Source organism: Amyelois transitella, chromosome 30 (assembly GCF_032362555.1).
Source record: "Amyelois transitella isolate CPQ chromosome 30, ilAmyTran1.1, whole genome shotgun sequence".
Taxonomy (NCBI): domain Eukaryota; kingdom Metazoa; phylum Arthropoda; class Insecta; order Lepidoptera; family Pyralidae; genus Amyelois; species Amyelois transitella.
In genome coordinates this window covers 4,765,996-4,781,253 of record NC_083533.1, presented here as the reverse complement: position 1 = coordinate 4,781,253, position 15,258 = coordinate 4,765,996, and the positions used below count along the sequence as shown (strand labels likewise).

The 15,258-nt window shown below is 36.2% G+C and overlaps 1 protein-coding gene across 1 annotated transcript; it reads left to right on the top strand.

Moving 5' to 3' along the window:
* The first annotated feature begins 26 nt into the window (after positions 1 to 26).
* Positions 27 to 15,127, top strand: LOC106138918 (glucose-6-phosphate exchanger SLC37A2). Its single transcript, XM_013340220.2, has 14 exons — positions 27 to 458; positions 3,368 to 3,537; positions 4,251 to 4,331; positions 5,287 to 5,420; positions 6,024 to 6,156; positions 7,030 to 7,187; positions 7,614 to 7,673; positions 8,786 to 8,827; positions 9,543 to 9,732; positions 10,479 to 10,627; positions 11,011 to 11,134; positions 11,521 to 11,598; positions 12,118 to 12,229; positions 12,631 to 15,127. Exons 1-14 carry the CDS (start codon positions 304 to 306, stop codon positions 12,704 to 12,706), a joined length of 1,662 nt encoding a protein of 553 aa, XP_013195674.2. The 5' UTR covers positions 27 to 303; the 3' UTR covers positions 12,707 to 15,127.
* The last annotated feature ends 131 nt before the right edge of the window (positions 15,128 to 15,258 follow it).

The window sequence follows — 15,258 nt, the reverse complement described above, 5'->3', positions numbered from 1 at the left end:
GTAAATGTCAATATGAATTACTTTGACAGTGACATTTACCACCTATGTGGTCGACGACGTGTCTGTAAACCAAAAGATCGAAAAATAAATTCGAAATAATTTTTATTTAGCCTAAATAACATTATTTTTATTATATAATAATCAGTATTATTGAAACCACAGATGTGTAAAATTCTAAATCTCAACATGAGCATCATGAGAGTGAAAAAAAAATAAATGTTTGCAGTGCGGCCGATGTAAACAAAAGGTTTTGCACCGGATATTATGAAGTTATTATTTTGATTTGTGTAGTTTTGTGACTGTATGAGGCGTGTTTTAGAGTTCATTAGGAAGACATTTAGAAGATTTAGGTGTTTAAAAATGAGTGGAGTTAGCCGTGACGCGCCTCTCGGCGTTCAGAGCCTCCAGAAACTAAGCGGGATCTTTTGTCCTCGACTGCAGATGAATAGAGTTCTATTGTGAGTAAAACTTATTGTTTTTGTTTTTGGAGACAAGGTTAGCGTGTAACATCTGTGTTTTAGTCACGCCTAACTCGATTAATAATGATTGTGGCAATGATAAAAACCTATTGGTTACTTTTTACAAATGTTTATTATATGATTATCTTAGTGTCAAGGTTGATAATAATTGTTGATAATGCCAATAGATATTGACAAGACCTCATGTACTTAGAAAATAACTTAATCACTCAGTAATAAGTCAATTAGAATAATCTTAAAATTAGTTAAAAAGAAAAAAAAATAAAAGTTTGCATGGACAGATTGATGAATGGTAACAAAGGTATGAAGGAATTGTGTTAAAGGGCACGATTTTGTTAAAAAAAGAATACATCCAATTTTTTGCATGTCATTGAAGGATCTAATTTCGGATAACACAATTTGCAAGATTATATTTTATACCAAGATTATACTAGTATGGATGAGAGTCTAGTGAAGGAAAAATACATGTAAATAGTAATTCATGGGTAAAGCCAATTCTCTTCCGTGTGATTCCCGTTACTTTAGAATAGGACCACTCCCTCTCCTTCCCATAGATTGTAGAAGGCAACTAAGAGATAGGCTTATAAACTTGGGATTCTTCTTATTTATGGGCTAGGAATCTGTCACTATTTGGATCTCAATTACAGCTGAATGTGGCCTTTCAGTTTACGAGACTTTTGGCTCTGCCTACCCTATAAGGGATAAAGACATGATTTTATGTATGCATGTAAAGTCACTGGTAACTGTAAATAAAATTAAAATATTTATCTTCACTAGAATACAAAGAAAAGATACCAATTAATTGTTTATCTGATAATTAAATTATTTGATTTTTATCAAATATGCCATTATCTAGTCACAGCTGGTGTAATTACCTATTTTAAGTAAACTTATTATAACGATATCCTTATTTTTAACTGTTTAGGCAAAATCTCATTGAGATCTCATACTTTTTCAATTTCAATTTCAATGATATATTTCAATTTATGAAATAATTTAATTTATGAAATAATTAATTAATTAATTTATGAAATAATTTCAAATTATTTATTTATGATATATTTCAATTATATATTTATACATATGTACTAGCTGTTGCTCGCGCCTTTGACTGCCTCAAATACCTATATTTTTTTTACAAATCTTTTACTTGATCCAATGGGAGACATTGTGGCAAAAGGTCAGTTCAAGCACAAACATCTTACAATTTTTTGCATTTATTACTAACTGTTCCGGCTTTGCCCACGGGAACGCATGCATGCATATAATAACGTCTTTATCCCTTACTAGATAGACAGAGCCAACAGTGTTGAAAAGATGGAAGGCGGTTTACAATCGGCACATGAAGAGGTGTTTTTTCTCTACCAGAGTTTAATGTAAAATAAAAAATTAATAATAATATATGCCCTTGATGGGCAACCATCGCGTCATGTATTCGACATTTTTGTGTCGTGACCAAAAATCCATCACAATCGGTTGTTAAATTCTCAAGGTTTATTTCATGCTACTCGTAAAAGTTGCCTGCGAGTTGGTTCACGTGTTTGAATGTTTTTTGTTAATTAAGTACCTAACTACTCTTTAACCAGACCGTTACCAGGTGTTCCAGTTTTCCCAATCATTTATCTATACTATACCAACTAATATTAAAAATGTATTGTGCGTTTGTTTGTCCATCCATCACGTCAAAACCGCGGAACACAACACATGTGTACAGAAGCATAACATAGTTTCATTCGTTTTTTGTACCTAGCTAGGTAACAATAGGTACTCTAATTTTACATACATACATATAGTCACGTCTACATTCCTTGCGGGGTAGACAGAGCCAACAGTCTTGAAAAGACTGAATGGCCACATTCTGCTTTTTAGCTTAATGATAGTATTGAGATTATAATATAGTGACAGGTTGCTAACCCATCGCCTAAAAAGAATCCCAAGTTTGTAAGCCTATCCCTTAGTCGCCTTTTACGACATCAAATTTTACATGGGGCGTTTATGAAAACTTTTGTACTTAGCTAGGCAACAGCACCATACATTTGCATAGATGGTTAACAAAGATGACAATACCCGCCGCGGCTATAACCGGGTGTAATAAGAGACCCTCCATCAAAACAGATGTGGGTGATTCATACAGCACGAATGAATCACGTTATTGTAAATGGATGTTTGAATTAAATTTGATATCAATAGTGTGAAACGGAATATTGTAAATCAATAATTAATACTACCCACCTAACGGATGTCCTTATACGGTTGATGCTAAGTATGGATGTGATTTAGTCATTATACATAAGTATAATAACGTCTCTCTGATAACTCTTACGGTGAGGGAAAATGTCGTGAGGAAACCTGCACATTCAGGCATCTGGATGTGTAACCTGACCATAATCGATCCAATACGGGTTGGGTTAGGTTTTATTTTATTATTTAAATCCTACTAATATTATAAATGCGAAAGTTTTTGAGTATGTCAGTATGGATGTTTGTTACTAATTTACGCAAAAACTACTAAACCGATAACGATGAAATTTGGTATGTAGGGAGCTGAAGACCCAGAATAACATATAGGCTACTTTTTATCCCGGAGTTCTATTCTAAGTTTAGATAATTGTGATGTTGACGTTGAAGAAAATGCTGCAGTGCAACTTGTTACCGCTTCTTCTGCAGTAAACTTAGTTTCAAGTTATTTATTTGACGTTTAACCATTGTTGTGAAACCAAATGATATGAACATTATTAAGTGATATTGAAGAGTCCCATAATAATGTTAATATTTTATGTTTTCGAGAGTTTTATAAACACTACTGATGTTATTGTTTTAGCTTCGCTTCCGCAAATTGCTCAAAAAAAAAAACCTAATAAAAAATTCAATAACTTCTTCCCCCCCAGGTACCAAGTAACAGTTCTGGCACTGACCTACTTCACGTACATGACTTACCATCTGACTCGCAAACCCATCTCCGTGGTGAAAAGCGTTCTGCACAGGAACTGTAGCGAGCTGCCTCCGCCCCCCGGGGTGGACCCTAGCGATGACCAGTGGTGCAACTGGGCGCCCTTTAGTGAGTACAAACGTATAATCACGTCTATATCCCTCGCGGGGTAGACAGAGCCGACAGAGTTGAAGAGTACAAACATATTATCACGTCTATAACCCTTGCGGGGTAGACAGAGCCGACAGTGTTGAAAAGCCTTTTAGTGAGTACATACATATTATCACGTCTATATCCCTCGCGGGGTAGACAGAGCCGACAGTGTTGAAAAGCCTTTTAGTGAGTACATACATATTATCACGTCTAAATTACTCGCGGGGTAGACAGAGCCGACAGTGTTGAAAAGCCTTTTAGTGAGTACAAACATATTATCACGTCTATATCCCTTGCGGGGTAGACAGAGCCGACAGTGTTGAAAAGCCTTTTAGTGAGTACATACATATTATCACGTCTAAATTACTCGCGGGGTAGACAGAGCCGACAGTGTTGAAAAGACAGAAAGGCAACGTTCAGCTGTATAGCTTCATGATGGAATTGAGATTCAAATAGTGACAGGTTGCTAGCACAACGCCTAAAAGAAGAATCCCAAGTTTATAAGCCTAAAATGTTAATATTACGTCTTTTAGGATACGCGCTTTTTCTTATTACATACATACCTACATATAATCACGTCTATAACCCTTGCGGGGTAGACAGAGCCAGCAGTCTTGAAAGACTGACAGGCCACGTTCAGCTGTTATAGATTATATAAGTGATATTAAAATTAAATACTTTTTTTCCAGATACGAGTGACGCTAACACCCTGCTGGGTACCTTAGACTCAGCATTCCTCTTCTCGTATGCCGGCGCCATGTTTGTCTCCGGTGAGTCGAGATTTTGTCCGGTATTATCTATACCTATAATAAAACAGTAATAATATATTTTGTCTGTACATTTAGTATTTTAGACTGAAATGGATAGAGGGACACTTAGAATGAATAATAGATTTTTTTTTTTTTATTTCTTGTCTGTCTGTCTGTCTGTTTGTATGTATGATCACGCTTATTTCCGAAAGAACCGATTAACTTAAAACTTTTTTTTAAGTTAATCGGTTCAGTACTTTTAGTTCAGTATTGCTTTGTTTTAACTCAGAAAAACATTTAAAGTTTGTTTCATCAAAATCGGTTCACTAAAAAAAAGTTATCGTCATTTGAATGAACTCAAGGCATGATTTCGCCTGCAAATAAGTTTACGCGGAAAAAATCGAAATTTACGCGGACGAAGTCGCGGGCAACAGCTAGTTCTCCAATATATATCGAAAGGAGTGTGCGGAGATCGTGGCAAGTGGAATGATGTAGTCTCTGTTTACCCCTAAATATTTTGTCTGTCTAAATAAATATATTTATATAACTATACACAAAATATTAAATAAAATAATTTTAATAAACATACATAAAAACTACAATAAATAAATAAGTGCAACGATTACTGAAATGAGTGAAAATGTGCTTATACATACATACATACATAAAATCACGCCTCTTTCCCGGAGGGGTGGGCAGAGACTACCTCTTTCCACTTGCCGCGATCTCTGCATACTTCCTTCGCTTCATCCACATTCATAACTCTCTTCATGCAAGCTCGGCGGTTTCGGCTTCTTTTGACCTGACCCTTTACCAGGACGTCCTTAATTTGATCAAGATACTTACAAAATGTGCTTATATCAGTTTCCAATTTTTATTTTGTCCAAATCCCCCCCCAGGCATGGTCGCGGAGAGAGTGGACCTCCGAGGTATTTATCAATTTGAAATTTTTATTTTGTCCAACTTCCCCCCCCAGGCATGGTCGCGGAGAGAGTGGACCTCCGCTACTTCCTCTCCCTAGGCATGCTGGTATCCGCCAGCTTCTGCTACTTGTTCGGCATCGCCAAGACTTACGGCATCCATCACATCTCGTACTATCTGCTGGTGCAGGTAAGTTATTTAGATTAGGAATATGCGATGTGCCGTGTGGTTCCCGGCACCGATTTAAACAAAAGAATGGGAACACTCCTTCTGTTTCCAATGGATGCCGTAACAGTCGACTAAGAGATAAACTTGGGGTTCTCCTTTTAGGCGATGGGCTAGCAACCTGCCACTATTTGAATCTCAATTCTATCATTAAGCCAAAACGCTGAACGTAGTAGGTATTTTGACAGTTGGCTCTGTCTACCCCGCAAGGGATATATTCTATAATGTGTATGTATGTATGCTAACAGTATCTACCCCACATGGGATATACATAGACGTGATTATATGTGTGTTGAATCTCAATTCTATCATTAAGCCAATCAGCTGAACGTAGTATTTTGACAATTGGCTCTTTTTACCCCGCAAGGGATATACACTACATGTGTATGTATGTACGCCAACAGTGTCTACCCCACATGGGATATACATCCACATACATACATACGATCACGTCTATATCCCTTACGGGGTAGACAGGGCCAACAGTCTTGAAAAGACTGATAGGCCACGTTCAGCTGTATATATATAGACGTGATAATATGTATGTATGTATGTACATTTGACCAGGCGGGTGCCGGTGTAGCGCAGACGACTGGCTGGCCCGGCACCGTGGCCATCGTGGGCAAGTGGTTCGGGCACACTAAGAAGGGGCTCATATTCGGCATTTGGAATTCTCACACGTCGCTTGGCAACATTTTGGGTGAGTTAATAAATAAATAAATAAATAAGTTGAAAATGTGCAGATAAATTAAATCATTGCATTGCATTGCATTTGCATGCTATAATTAATGGCTCACCAGGAGGAAATATGTTTTGTCTTACACCTTTTGTAAACCCTAGTCAAAAGCAAATAATTATTCTATTCTATTCATTTTAAACTTTCGCGTTGCATTATACTATTTATAAACTAGCTGTCCTGGCAAACGTTTTGTCATATATAGATACATTCATATAGTCACGTTTATATCTCTTGTACGGTAGGCAGAGCCAACAGTATTAACCAGACACTCCATTTCTTTCACATGGATGACGTAAAAGGCGACTAAGGGATAGGCTTATAAACTTGGGATTTAGCAACCCTATCACTATTTGAATCTCAATTCTATCATTAAGCCAAATAGCTGAACGTGGCCATTCAGTTTTGTCGAGACTGTTGTCTCTGTCTACCCCGCAAGGTATATAGACGTGACCATATTATGTATGTATGTAAAATTAGAGTATTGTTACCTAGCTACAAAAAACTAATGAAACTATGTATGCTTCTGACGGCCTCTGTGGCTCAGCGGTAGTACGCTTGTCTGTGACACCGGAGGTCCCGGGTTCGAATCCCGGTCAAGGCATGATGAGAAAAGAACTTTTTCTGATTGTCCTGGGTCTTGGATGTTTATCTATATAAGTATTTATTATAAAATATAGTATCGTTGTGTTAGTATCTCGTAACACAAGTTTCGAACTTAATTCGAGGCTAACTCAATCAGTGTAATTTGTCCCGTATATATTTATATTTATTCTGTACACATGTGTTGTGTTCCGCGGTTTTGACGTGATAGACGTGTACGTATATACAAATCAGGCACTCTAATGGCGTCCGCGTTCGTGGAGCGCGACTGGGCGCTGTCGTTCGTCTACCCGGCGGCGGCGATGGGCGCGGTCGGCCTCCTCGTGTTCCTGTTCCTGCCGCCGGAGCCCCGCTGCGTGGGCGTCGTGCTGCCGGGCGTCGCCGAGAGGGAGGTCAGTTTTTTTTAACGACATATATATAAGTATTATAAATTTGTAAATTTAAGTTTGTTTGTGGTGACTGGAATCACAAGGAAAAAAGAATAGGACCACTCCATTTCTTTCACATGGATGACGTAGAAGGCGACTAAGGGTGAGGCTTATAAACTTGGGATTCTTCTTTTAGGCGATGGGCTAGCAACCTGTCACTATTTGAATCCAATTCTAGCATTTAGCCTACAGCTGAACGCGGCCTTTCAGTCTTTTCAAGAATGTTGGTTCTGTCTACCCCGCAAGGAATATAGACGTGACTATATGTATATATGTAATTAAGTAGGTAATTAAACGGTTTTATGTAATAAGACATTTAATACTTTTCATGTAGGTTAGGTTAAGTAGCGTACAAACTTGCAATTTTTGATTCCGGTACTGATGTTACAGTCTCACCCGTCGAGGTCTGATGATGAGGAGGAAGCGACCGAAGTCATCGTGGGAGATCAGGTGAGTGTCTCAGACTTGATGCTGTGTACGCAAAATGCCAAGTGTGCAAGTTCTAACGCAAGCAAAATGCCAGAATTGCACCTGTATTACAACCATGTCATTTTGCTTATATTACACATTTTTTGTAACAGTAAGAGAGGTCATGCATTCGGCTGAACTAAGCCTTTCAGTCTATTCAAAACAGTTGACTCTGTCTACCCCGCAAGGGATATAGACGTATATTATATGTATGTATGTTAGAAAGGTCATGGTTTTTGGGCGTATCTTGTATGAAATCAATTACCTTTTTTTACAAAGATGTTGTAATAGGTCACGCAAAATGCCAAAATTGCATTTGTATTACAAATATGTCATTTTGCTTATATATGACATTTTTTTCTGCCTGCATGAAAGGTCATTTCTGTTGGTTGCTTGTTGTATGTATGTAAAATTATATATTTTTTATCTTATGTATGTAAAATTATATATTTTTTATCTATCTTACATATATAATTGATGGATTCCTGTCATGAAAGTACCGTTAGATGTAGCAATATGGGTATCAATTTTAAGGTCTTATCACAATGATTTCAAAAATATATATCATCCCCCGATAATAATTATAAATGTGCAATGAAACAAAGGAATGTTATATCTTTTCAGATTACAAGTCTAGTGAAGCAGGTCTTTGCATTTAAAATTAATTTCTATATATTAGTTGTTCGGTGAAATGATTTTGAGTTAGTTACATGTTAGAGCTAGTCTGAAATAAGTATAGATAGCTTAGTTCTCATTAGAAATAGATTAAGTTTTAGCCAGTTCTCGTCAGCATGTAGCTCTATCCATCATTAAGCTATACGTTTTGCTGATATGCTGCAATAGTGACAGGTTGCTAGCCCATCTAGTAAAAGAAGAATTCCAAAATTGGTTTTCCTTTCCCGTGATCAACTTTTACAATCTGCACGGGAAGAAAAGCAGCTGAAACACACTATCTCATTTTTCTTCGCAATCAAACCAGCATTGAAGCTTGCACTTTATAATTGTATTGTGCTCCTATTCCCTCAATCGCCTTTTACGAAATACTTATGTAGCTCATTTCGTGCCGCTAACGACACAGTAACGCATGTTCACAGACGGCGAGCCTGAGACCGAACCGGTACTCCGCCAACACGCAGGTGAGACTTTTACACGCTACACTATTTATAATTTCATATTAGGTTCTTTAAAAACACCGCTACAGTATTGTAGATTTGAACAACTTAGGGTAATTGAAATAAGTCTACATAATAGTTCTTAGTACTTATTGTATTATCAACTGTTGAGTTCAACCCTTGGACACAATTGTAAGACAAAATTCAGCAGAATGTGTTTTGATCGTAAAAAGTGAAGAAGAAAATTATTCTATCCATTTATATGGGATATTTTGGGCGAAAATGAGATTCAGCAACATCCATTTTGTTCCCCGTGTCCATCTGTATTTCAAATTTCCTCTAAATAATTAAGGTTATTAAACTTAGGTTCTTGAAGGCGATGGCTAGTAAGCTGTTGCAATTTGAATCTCAATTCCATCTTTGATCTATACAGCTGTACGTTGGCCTTTTTTTAAGACTATTGGCTCTTTCTAACCCACAAGGGACATAGATGTAATACGTAAGTACATATGTCGTTTTTGAAAATGCGACTACAAATATGCATACAAAATGCTCATTACCTACCTTAAGAGCAAAAAGTAAAAAAAAGCGTAACGTCTAATGAGCAACCAATCTATCTTATCGCCCATGTAGCAAAATGTCTTGACTATCAAGATGTTTGTATAACAAAACGCCTATTTATGAAATCGTCAGTTTTTTATTATGTACAGTATTATGAAATTCAGCGATTCTCTTACAGCACAGCGAAGAAGCGACAGAGAACACCGCTCTTCTGACGCCGCGCGGCTCCTCCTCCCAGTCTAGTGCCATCTCTCTCTCGCGCGCGGTGTCCATCCCGGGAGTGATGGAGTTTTCTCTTTCTCTCTTCTTCGCTAAGCTAGTCTCCTACACCTTTTTGTATTGGTTACCGCTGTATATCAATACTTCCAGTAAGTATTTTTCAAAAATATGTACATTTAACTAACTTTAAGGTAGATTTAGGGACATGATAAATTTTTTAAGTGACTTCGCACGCAAATTGTCAATTACTCTAAATGAAAATATTTCTTCAGATGTCACATTGTTGAAAAGACAATTTTAATTTCCCGTAAAGTCAATCATTTCACTCACTCTTATTAAAAAAAAATATTTGGTCAATTTCGCATAATGTTATTATGTCAGGCATTATCCCTGACATAATAACATTGCCTATTTTTAGTTCTCATAATTAGATACATGCAATATTTCAAGGTAGTTAGTTATAGATGATTGTAAAATATTTATGTAAGTAATGCTGTAATAATAGATTTAACAAAAATTATAAATAAAAAATATGTTATACACAGCTCGGCCAGCGTAAAACGAAAAATGTTGTTTAGTTTTTGTTCTTATATAAAAGACTTATCTGATCTAGGTCTGGAGAAACTACATAAATTAAAACAGTTTATTTAAGCCAATTACATATGAAACATTCATAAATAAAACAGGTTTTAAACACGCACGTAACGTATCTTTCTTTTACATTCGCGTTTTTCAGTTATGACATATTTGATAGGATTTTCACAAAACACGTTTATTGATCTAAATCACTTACTGTGGGTATCATAAACTCAAAATTTTATTTGCACAATATGAGTACAACAAGGTATTAAATTTCTATAACTGTGATACAGTGATCGAGTGCTATGTTCCGCAGCCCACCTGCCCCCCTCCCAGTCCGGCCACCTGAGCACGGTGTTCGACGTGGGCGGCATCGCGGGCGCGATCGCGGCCGGCCTCGTCGCCGACTGGAGCGGCTGTCCCGGGCTGGTCTGTGTCGCCTTCTACGTCGTTAGCGCGCCTTTCGTGAGTACCATACATAATTCAATGTAGAATCTCCTCAGTACAGTCTAGAGGGAGGCTTGGTTATAGTTGGTTGCGGTTTCACGATATTTATTAATTTAAACATCATGTGCAGCCCGAGTTTGACATAATGGCCTTTTGATTTCATGTAGTTTTTTGGTATGGTATTGACATAATTTTTACAGTATGTACTTACATATCTTTTTTATCTATATGACATTATATTTGTATTAAAATCATTACTTTTATACTCACTCACTTTTTTTTATGTAGACAATTTAATTAATGAATTAGATTAAGGTTATGTGACGTCAATAAGTGATACCTTGTATTCAATTTTAAAAATAAAACTATTCTATTCTTAACATGCTATAATATTTCCCCAGCTGCTAGTATACCAGCGGTGGGGAGCCACCTCGTACTGGCTGAACGTGACTTTATTGGTGATAACGGGCGCGCTGGTGAACGCGCCCTACTCGCTCATCACCACCGCCGTCAGCACTGAGCTTGGTGAGTTATCTGATACATACATGTAATCACGCCTCTTTTTTCCTAGGGGTAGGCAGAGACCTACATCTTTTAATTTTCCACAATCCCTGTACCCTTTGTGACTTTTAGGAAAAACGTCGCAGGTATGAGAGGTGAGAGATAATTTAAACTACATCCTTTATTAGCGGACTAGTCTAACAATATTTAAAGGGCGTGGGTTTTGCTATAGACACGAGATCCAGCAAGTAATCGCCAGAGGATAGCGAGCGCTTCTTCTTCAGTCATAATTCTCTTCATTCAATTTCATCGGCTTATACCGCTTATATAAACCAGATTTTTCGCGAATTGTCTAAGTTATGATCCATAATTTTGTTAAGAGGAATAAAATGACCTTTTATTCATGTCAGGTACTCACAGCAGCTTGGCTGGCAATGCTCAGGCTCTGGCGACGGTTACAGCCATCATTGACGGCACGGGGAGTGTTGGTGAGTTTGTATTTTGGCCCGTATTTATTTTATTTATTATATCAAATTTTCATGATATTTGACACATAATTATTTCATGCCTTCAACCGCCTTTCATCGATATCTTCCTTTGTTGAAGAAAATTAAAACCTTTTCCTATGTGTAACAAACACTTTCCTGAAAACCGCATTAAAATCGTTTGAGTGAAACGAGGAATAATCGCGATAAGACATACAAACAGGTCAAACTAAGAACCACTTTTTAAAAAAAAAAAGTTAATTTCGCCTTTATGCGTATTTCACGATTTCGGCATCAGTGGCGCAGTGGCAGTGCGCTTATCTATGTCACCGTCCCGGGTTCGAATCCCGGCCAGACTTTCTCTGATTGTCCAGGGTTTTGGGTGTTCATCTCTATACAAGTATTTATTATGAAATATAGTATCGTTGGATTAGTATCTCGTAACACAAGTCTCGAACTTACCTCGCAGCTAACTGAATCTGTCCCGTATATATTTATAATGTATTTAATGTCGCTGCGCAGGCGCGGCCATAGGCCCGATGCTGGCGGGCGTGGTGTCCAGCAGCGGCACGTGGTCGTACGTGTTCTACATGCTCATCACGTGTGACGTCATGGCGCTGTTGTTGCTGCTCAGGTGAGTGTCCTTGAGCTGTTTTGTTGCCGTGTGGTTACCGGCACTTTAGAATCGAATTATTCCATATCTTTCCCGTGGATGTGTTAAAAGGCTACTATGAACTTGGGATTTCTCTTGTTGGCTTTGAGCTATTTGCATCATACTATCATGAAGCCATACAGCTGAACATGGCCTATCGGTCTTTTCGAGACGGTTTTCTCTTTCTACACCGCAAGGTATATAGACGTGATTATATGTTTGTATGTTAGCTAATCTGCTACAAGAAGAATCCCAACTTAATTAGTCTCGTTTCAAGAAATCTATGGGATGGGCGCTTACTTTAAGTTAAACTAAACTATTTTAGTTAAACTTAATAATGAATATGGAAATACTAATTATAAGACTTTAATTCCTTTCCGCAGGGTGGTCAAACACGAAATAATCAAATTGCGACAGGAAAGGAGACTGATATCGCCGCGGGTCGTGCGAATAGAGTGACTTCATTAAATTGTAAAATCATCATCAGGTCAAGTGTTAGCAACGGGTGATGAATAGAGGCAAGAGTAAGAGTGTGATGTGATGAATGGACATCCCTATGCATAATATCCAGCCCCCGTAGTGTGGCACGCGCGACGCTGTTTCGCTTTTTATTATGACGTGAAACGAGACAGCGATAGTTTTTCGCGCGATGTAAACGGCGTCGCGCGTGCCACGCTACGGGGCCAGTTGGTATTAGAAGGGTTTTGGAAAGTCCTATGAATGTACAATAAGCTTTTAAAAATATATGTACTTTGGCTATCATATCAATCTGCCATTATTTCAATAGATTTTACTGAGACAGATTGAATGCTCAGTGTAATTCTCAATAAACCTGTCGCCGTGTTATTGATAATATGAATTAAAAATACAGGGACGTATGAAATGGCCGTTTGACATATCATTGTATTTTGGATGTTGAAATCACGTCTGGGACTACAATGGAAACTTTAAGCTCCCGGCGAGCGCGTAAAGGTGCGTACAGATCATGTAACAATGTTGTAGAACACAATTTTGCAACATATAAAAATACGTGTACAGTATTATGATAACAATGTTAACAGTTGATAGTAACAAAGTCATTGCAAGTGATTTATTTCTTTATAACTATGTAACTACTATTTGTTCTGTGTAAACTGAGCAATTAAGATACTACAAACAATCAATAATAATATATTAAATAACTTAATGCTTAACATGTTTTATAAAATTTAGTGGCCACATTACTGAAACATTGTTAAATGACGTTATATAATCTGTACGCACTGTAAAAGTCAGTAGTTTTATACAACTGTGAAAACGTATTATAGAACTAGATATAATGTGATTTCTAGGTAAAATTTTGAAAAATAGATCGATCCAATGTTTCGTTTGATGATAAAAGCAAACCTATGTTGTATTATAATTAACACTTACAGGTGCTCCAAATGCAGATTGTATCTATATAAATATTTCTTGATGCATATTGTACCCGCGCGCGGCAAATTAATATCGATTTGAATAATGCGCGCAATGTGTATGATTGTAGGGTGATAAATAAAGATTATATTTCTGTATGTTGACGTCCAATAAATTTCTATACATTTTGTAAGAATGGGACGGGCGGGACAAATATTCAACCAGAAGAACTTTTGAAGACTCGCGTTTTTATTTAGAAGCATTTTCAATGAATCTCTTGTCGACAGGGATTTTTTTAGAATAGCCATTCCAAACAATAATTTTGATAAAGCACTTAAATCTTAGTAGCAAGTATGTTCTCACTAGATAAAAAAAATATAATTTTATTATTTTGGTAAATAATAATTTTGTAGATTTCCAAATAAAACTTAATTTATTGCATTTCTTAATATTCCCTTCTTTACATACCTTTGTTTGGAATTTTATTTAGTTAATTGATTAATTGTGTGATTTTTAATGATTTTATTTTTAAAGTGTGTGATAAATAGTAAATTTATGATTATTTGAAATAGTATTGTCAAAATACCAAAGTTATTAAACAATTGTAATTATGTATGAGATTACATTATAAAAGTAAAAAAAAGAATTATAATATTTAAAAACTTGTTTACAATATCGAGTATGCGTGTATATAAGTATTATAAAAATCATTGTTTTATTTCTGCATAATGATCGTAAAATGTTTTGGTAATCTGAACCAGAATCAAATAAATAACTGTTTAAAAATTGGTACTTTGATAATAGCTATTGAATTAAAATCTTAAAGTATTTTGGGAAACGTTCCTAACTTTGAATTGGTTTATTCGTTAGGTATTATTTAATTGTTCTTAGATTTTTAAAAAATATATTGAATTAAACATATTTATCTGTTAGCCGTGTGTATTCCACACACTAGTAAGCAACGACAAATTTTTATTATGGTTATCGTAGCAAGCAACTAAAGGACACTAAAAATATCAATGTGGGCTGGCAAAAGGCGACCTTAAAAATGAAAGAAATCGTCTTATAATCATTACAGAACAATTATTGTGTGAATGTCTTGTTCAAACACATTTTGCAATGTAAACTTTTTTGTTTCAGTATCTCTGACTCTCGGTTTAGTTATTCAGAGTGAGGCCATTCTTAAAATTTCTATACTTGATGGTAAAAAAAAATTGTGTCAGTTCTTTAATAAAGGCCGTTTTTATATCCTATTTAAAAAAAAAATCTATAATTTTTTTACGAGTAACAAAAGAAAATTATTCGCAAAAAGTCTTAATATTTTGTATTAAAGTTGACTTTATGCGATTTGGTCAAAAATTGTATTTTGTGAATCTATAATTGTCGCATACGGCCGGACTGTGAAACTTAAAGAGGACTTTGTAAATAATGTACAAAAATATGATCTACATATTGTAATTATGTAATAAACAATGTATACATTTTTTTTTGTTTTTTATTTGTTCCTAAGTCATTTTTATAATCGACGATATTGGCATGTCAAGGTTAGTAGACTCAAACTAAAAAATATTTATTGTTTATATCCTTTGCGGGGTAGACAGAGCCAGCAGTCTTGA

Bases quoted from the DNA above. Each gene is read 5' to 3' on its own strand.
- LOC106138918 (XM_013340220.2), top strand. From the start codon at position 304: ATGAGGCGTGTTTTAGAGTTCATTAGGAAGACATTTAGAAGATTTAGG. The intron at 459-3,367 runs GTGAGTAAAACT...CTTCCCCCCCAG, and splicing joins CAGATGAATAGAGTTCTATT to GTACCAAGTAACAGTTCTGG. The intron at 3,538-4,250 runs GTGAGTACAAAC...CTTTTTTTCCAG, and splicing joins GTGCAACTGGGCGCCCTTTA to ATACGAGTGACGCTAACACC.